The 5,475-nt window shown below is 45.0% G+C and overlaps 1 protein-coding gene across 1 annotated transcript in view; it reads right to left on the reverse strand.

Annotated features, from left to right (window-relative positions):
- Nucleotides 1-1,836: 1,836 nt before the first annotated feature.
- Nucleotides 1,837-5,475, reverse strand: part of LOC134435204 (ryanodine receptor 3-like) — a 414,716-nt gene continuing 411,077 nt past the window's right edge. Inside the window, exon 110 of the mRNA XM_063184070.1 lies at nt 1,837-2,016. Within this exon, the coding sequence (XP_063040140.1) occupies nt 1,837-2,016 (180 nt within the window). The remainder of the gene's footprint in view (nt 2,017-5,475) is intronic.

Here is a 5,475-nt window from a genome sequence, read left to right on the forward strand (position 1 = left end):
ATTCAAATTCAAGCATGTTGTAACTGCCTACTCCCTCGTCCCTACAAATGTCAAGCGCTCAAACCCCTCTCCCATCATCACCTGTGCCAATTAATTTCTTTCTTTTTTTTTCAGACGAAGGCACAACATTTAAATAACCACCTCGTTTTGCATGATGAAATTATGAGCATCAAATCAATTTCTTTTCCCATGTTAATTAGACAGTTGCTTTCCCTTGCTCCGCTTCTCTCTCTCTCTCTCTTTCTTTCTCTACTTCCCTTCCTCTGTTTTATCCCTCTCTTGCTACATCCCCTCCCTCTTCTACTCTCTCACTTCCCTGCTCTGTCTCCATCTCCTGCTCTCTCTTTCTCTCTCTCTCTCTCTCTCTCTCTCTCTCTCTCTCTCTCTCTCTCTCTCTCTCTCTCTCTCTCTCTCTCTCTCTCTCTCGCACACACACACACACACACACACACACACACACACACACACACACACACACACTCCGGGATCGTTATCTGAGGAATGTGAATCACGTGAAGCCCCCTCGTAGTGCTAATGAGAGGAGAGGAGGGCCACAATTAGAGAGTGGAATAGATGCTGTTTACCTGGGTGGCTGATGAATATGCTGCAAGCTAGAATACAACATATGCCTCTGTGTGAGTGTGTGGGTGAGAGTGAGAGAGAGAGAGAGAGAGAGAGCAGGAGGTAGAGGAGAGGAGAGATTGAGAGTAGAGAGAGGAGAGATGTGATACGATGATGAGAGGAAGAGAGAGGAGATTGTAGAGAGAGAGAGAGAAGATCATCGAGCAATCAAGGGCGAATGGAGAGAGGAGAAATGGACTGTGTTCCCCATGTATGCCTGTAGGCAGAAGAAAAAGATCACAAAGGTAAAAATATTGTGCTAATATCCTGTATGTACGTATGTGTGTTTGAGTGTGAGTACGCACCCATTGACAGTACGCACCTAAACATAGTGACACCTGGATGCAACAGTGCTGTGGTAAATAATGGACAGCTCTTACAAAACACTGACATTTAAATGCATTTTCATTTTTTTTTTTATTGTATTGTCCTTCAAAAAAACAAAATAGGTGATTGCATTGACATTATTAATTTTAGAATATTTTTCAAAATGGATACATAGTGAGATGTGTGTGTGTGTGTGTGTGTGTGTGTGTGTGTGTGTGTGTGTGTGTGTGTGTGTGTGTGTGTGTGTGTGTGTGTGTGTGTGTGTGTGTGTGTGTGTGTGTTAATACAAGCTGTAGAACTTCTCACAGTCCTAATATGCCCTCCTTTGCTTCTTGTATAGTGTCTATCATCCATCCTACCTTCCACTACTGCCTGGACCCCCCCCCCCCCCCCCCCCCCCCCCCCCCCCCCCCCCCCCCCCCCCCCACACACACACACACACACACACACACACACACACACACACACACACACACACACATTACCGCCTCAGGCAGAGGCGATTCTAGGGTCAGGTGGGGCCCCAAGCAAAAATGCAAAAGAGGGAACATTTGAACCAAAATCTGCAATACTGTACAGTGTGGGCTGTTATTCACTATCTGGGGGCCCCAAGCGGCTGCCTGCCTTGCCTGGTGGCAAGATGCGCCTCTGGCCTCAGGGGAACCAAACATCTATGCGGAGGGTCGGTGCCTGATGTGTTGCTTGATGGTGTCTGATGCCTGCCTGCCTGCCTGCCTGCCTGCCTGCCTGCCTGCCTGCCTGCCTGCCTGCCTGCCTGCCTGCCTGCCTGCCTGCCTGCCTGCCTGCCTGCCTGCCCGCCCGCCCGCAGCTGCAGGTGACACACCAGTGGAGCACCCCCACCGGCTCCTCTCTGTGTCTGTCCTCCCCTCACGGCGGGGGCTCCTCGCTCTCCTCTGGTACCCCGGGGGCCCTAAGAGCCCAGCGCCGCAGTGGGGGAGGCCACTGGCGCGATGGCCGCAGGTGACATCCACAATGGGCTGATGGCTGCCTCTCATGGAGAACGTGTTCAGAGGAGCGGCAGAAGGGGCTGGTGAGGAGGAGTTGGGGCTTGGGGGGTAGGAGGGACACATGAAGAGCTTTTTTTTTCCAAAACGCTGTATGTACGTATCCATTTTCAAAATTGTGTTTTTACTGTCTCAATGTTTTGATCGTTTTGAAAATGGATACATACAGCATTGTGGATACATACAGTGTAAAGAGTTTTTTATTGTCTTTCTCTGTTAACACCATTGGAATCATGCATTTTAATGTTTGAATATTTTACGGAAATATCAGATAGCATTATTCCAGTTCCAACTTTCCAGATGCTGTCTTAAAATCAGATAAAAAATAATAATAATTATATATATATATATATGGAAATTGTTTTTAAATGGCTTTTATAGCATGTTGGAAAAGAGCTCCTCACATGTCAAGGGAACATGTGCTAGTGAAGGTTTATTATTAGCCGAGGGGAAGCATTTGCATTTTTGAATTGGGTTCATTGATGGGTGGGTGAGGTAAGGGGTATTGAAGTGTGTGTGTGTGTGTGTGTGTGTGTGTGTGTGTGTGTGTGTGTGTGTGTGTGTGTGTGTGTGTGTGTGTGTGTGTGTGTGTGTGTGTGTGTGTGTGTGTGTGTGTGTGTGTGTGTGTGTGTGTGTGTTTGGGGTTTGGGGGGAGTGGATGCTTCTTCAATTCTGTGTTGACTGGCTAGCGTAGCTTTCCAAAGTCCAACGTTTGCTGGCAATTCTCTAAATGAATTACCTTTCATTGTATGCACATTTGCAGGTGGTGGTGTTGGAGGTTGGATAAGATTGAGGATTAAGATATTCCACTGTGTTTAAATAACTAATGACATAGCTTTCACAAAGGTAAAGGTAGACTCTACATACTCCTAAAGGCATTTAAATATCATTTAATTTATTATAACTATTATTTTGATTATTATTATTATTATCGCTTTAACAATGTTCTGTGTTGAAATCCATCCGTGTCATTGTCAAAGACACAGTCAACACACAGTGACACGGGTAACAATAAGTGGGCCAGTGTTGTCAGGTGAAACCTCACACTCTGTTTGCAGCGGCTATTTTGTCTGACTGTCCACCTGTCTGCCCTCTGCCATTACACGGACACAGCTTATAGAGGTCACTCTCTCTCGCTCTGTCTGTCTCTGGAGCCACCGAAAGCTTTAAAAAGACAGAGAGCATCGGAAAGGATCTGCCCAGATAATCTGTTCTCACACATCAGTCTGACAACACCCCACCCCCACATACAAACATGCCCTCTCTCTCTCTCTCTCTTAGACACATGAAGAGTTCAGAGGCAAAACCCCCTAAGTGCCTTTTCCGAAAATAATCTTAATTCATTTTTATTTAATACAAAGCTATCAAATTTGCATATTTTTTATTTTATTTATGTAATATAACTATTTATATGTATTATCAAGGACATGAATGTAAACCAAACCAACAAAGGGGTTCTCTAAAAATATAGAAGTGCAGGTTAGAAACAAAACAAAACTGTCAGAAAACTGGTTTCAATGGGCTAACCATAATGCCTTCTGGAGCAACGTGCAAAGAAAAATGGAAAAAAGAGAGAAAGCAGTCCATCGATTCAGGATATCAAACAGCTGTCGCCATACTGAAACATAGGGCATGCGAGCCAGAGCATCCACCATCAATAGGATTGTGTGTGAATTGTGTGTGAATTGTGTGTGATTGTGTTCAAATGGAGGATTCTCTGTTACTATGTCACTTTGAACATGCTTGGTTTTGACCTGTCCGCTTGATGATGCTCAAAGGCCTGGGTAACCCCTTCATCCCTCTGCTTTAACGAGGACGTGGGTGTCCCCATCCATCTATTAGTTTTTGTGGTTGGCATACTCTAATGGTTAGGGAGTTGTTCTGACAACCAGGAGATTGAAGATTCGAATCCCATACCAACAGCAGGAATACAGAGTAGGTGCTCTCCTTCACACTGTCATTCATGCATACTGTATCTGGGGTGCCGTTAAAAACTTGTTAAAGGGACAGTTTGGTCAATTTCAACATGCAGTTACCAGTAATAGCAATCACTTACACTGGTGAACCACTAGACTTGTCAGTAACAGGCTACTGGAAGATTTTTTTTTCACTCTTCTTCTTCAGCCGGGGTTTAGTCACGAGATCCTGGTCACGTTGTAATGGGGGCAGCTCATTTGAATGACATTACATTTCAAAAAAAACATTTTTAAGCTTTATTCCCAAAAACATGCCAAAAGGTTACGTAAAACATGCCAGGTCAGACAACTAGCAAACAGCAGAACATCTTTTGGGAAAATCAATTTGGAGGTATTTTGGATAACACCGCTGAAATTACTGTTTCATTTTTTAAAAATGATAAACAAACGCATGCCCCCATTAGAATAGCTCATATCTCAGAAAGGGCTGGGCACAGCCGAACTACCCTGGGGGAGGGAGTTGCGTTCGATAAATGTGGCATCACCAGGTACTGACAAGTCCCTCCCTACGATCCTGATTCGTCGTGCTGCCCCGTTTATTTCATAAACGGAGTAGCGTGAGCGAATCACAACTGTACCATGTTGAAGGATTGTGTAGCCAAACTGTCCCTTTAAGACACATAACAGCATTTGCTGTTACCAGAATAGCAATGACAGTCATAGTAGTGCATGACTGAAGGCCCTGTGTTGTGATAATGATGTAGTACTATGGTAGTTACATTTTCAACGACTATGGGCTTCCGCATTGGCTCCGACAAAGTGCTGAGCACTGCTCCGCAAAAGTTCGATTCCATTGTTTTCAATAGAACCCCGCACACCGGCGCTGATGTCCGCGGACATTCGCCGATGTCGGATAGCAATTAGAGATAAGTTCTATTTTTGTCGGCCCCACTCATTGACTATCAATGCTATGTTCGTGTCAAATTGGGTTTGGGGATCCGAATTCTGTCGGAAGCGAAAGTGCGCCGCAGTGCTGTCGGAGCCAATGTGCGGCCGGCCTTACAGCCGTTCCACTGGTGTAAAGGCATCCATTATGGGGCTACATGTCTTTGTTAGAAATGTGTAGTTATCAAAATGGCTATGGCTAAATAATAATGTATTAATAAATACATCTTTTAGTGCATTGTAGAGTATTTTAGTGCTATAGTTAAGTCTTTTCAATGACTAGGACAGCGTGCCAGTCCCACTGGCGGAACGGTGCACATAATTTTATTTATTTGTTTTAAACATTTTTTGAAATTTTATTATTTTTCAGTCAGGACAGTGGGAGATGACAGGAAACGAGGGTGAGGGGGAATGATCGGGAAATGACCCGGGCGGGAATCGAACCCGGGTCGCCCGCATAGCAGTCCAGTGCCCAGTCGTTAAAGCTACATCTGGGCCACGGTGCACATTATGAGGCAACGTGAAACACCTAACATTGTTCCTTGGGCTCTGCCCTCTACCCAAACACATTAACTGTCAGGTCGTATGAAAGCACTAGTTTAGGAGTGGGGTGGTTACTCAGTAACACGGGTACGATTACA

Source organism: Engraulis encrasicolus, chromosome 19 (assembly GCF_034702125.1).
Source record: "Engraulis encrasicolus isolate BLACKSEA-1 chromosome 19, IST_EnEncr_1.0, whole genome shotgun sequence".
In the NCBI taxonomy this organism is placed as follows: Eukaryota; Metazoa; Chordata; class Actinopteri; order Clupeiformes; family Engraulidae; genus Engraulis; species Engraulis encrasicolus.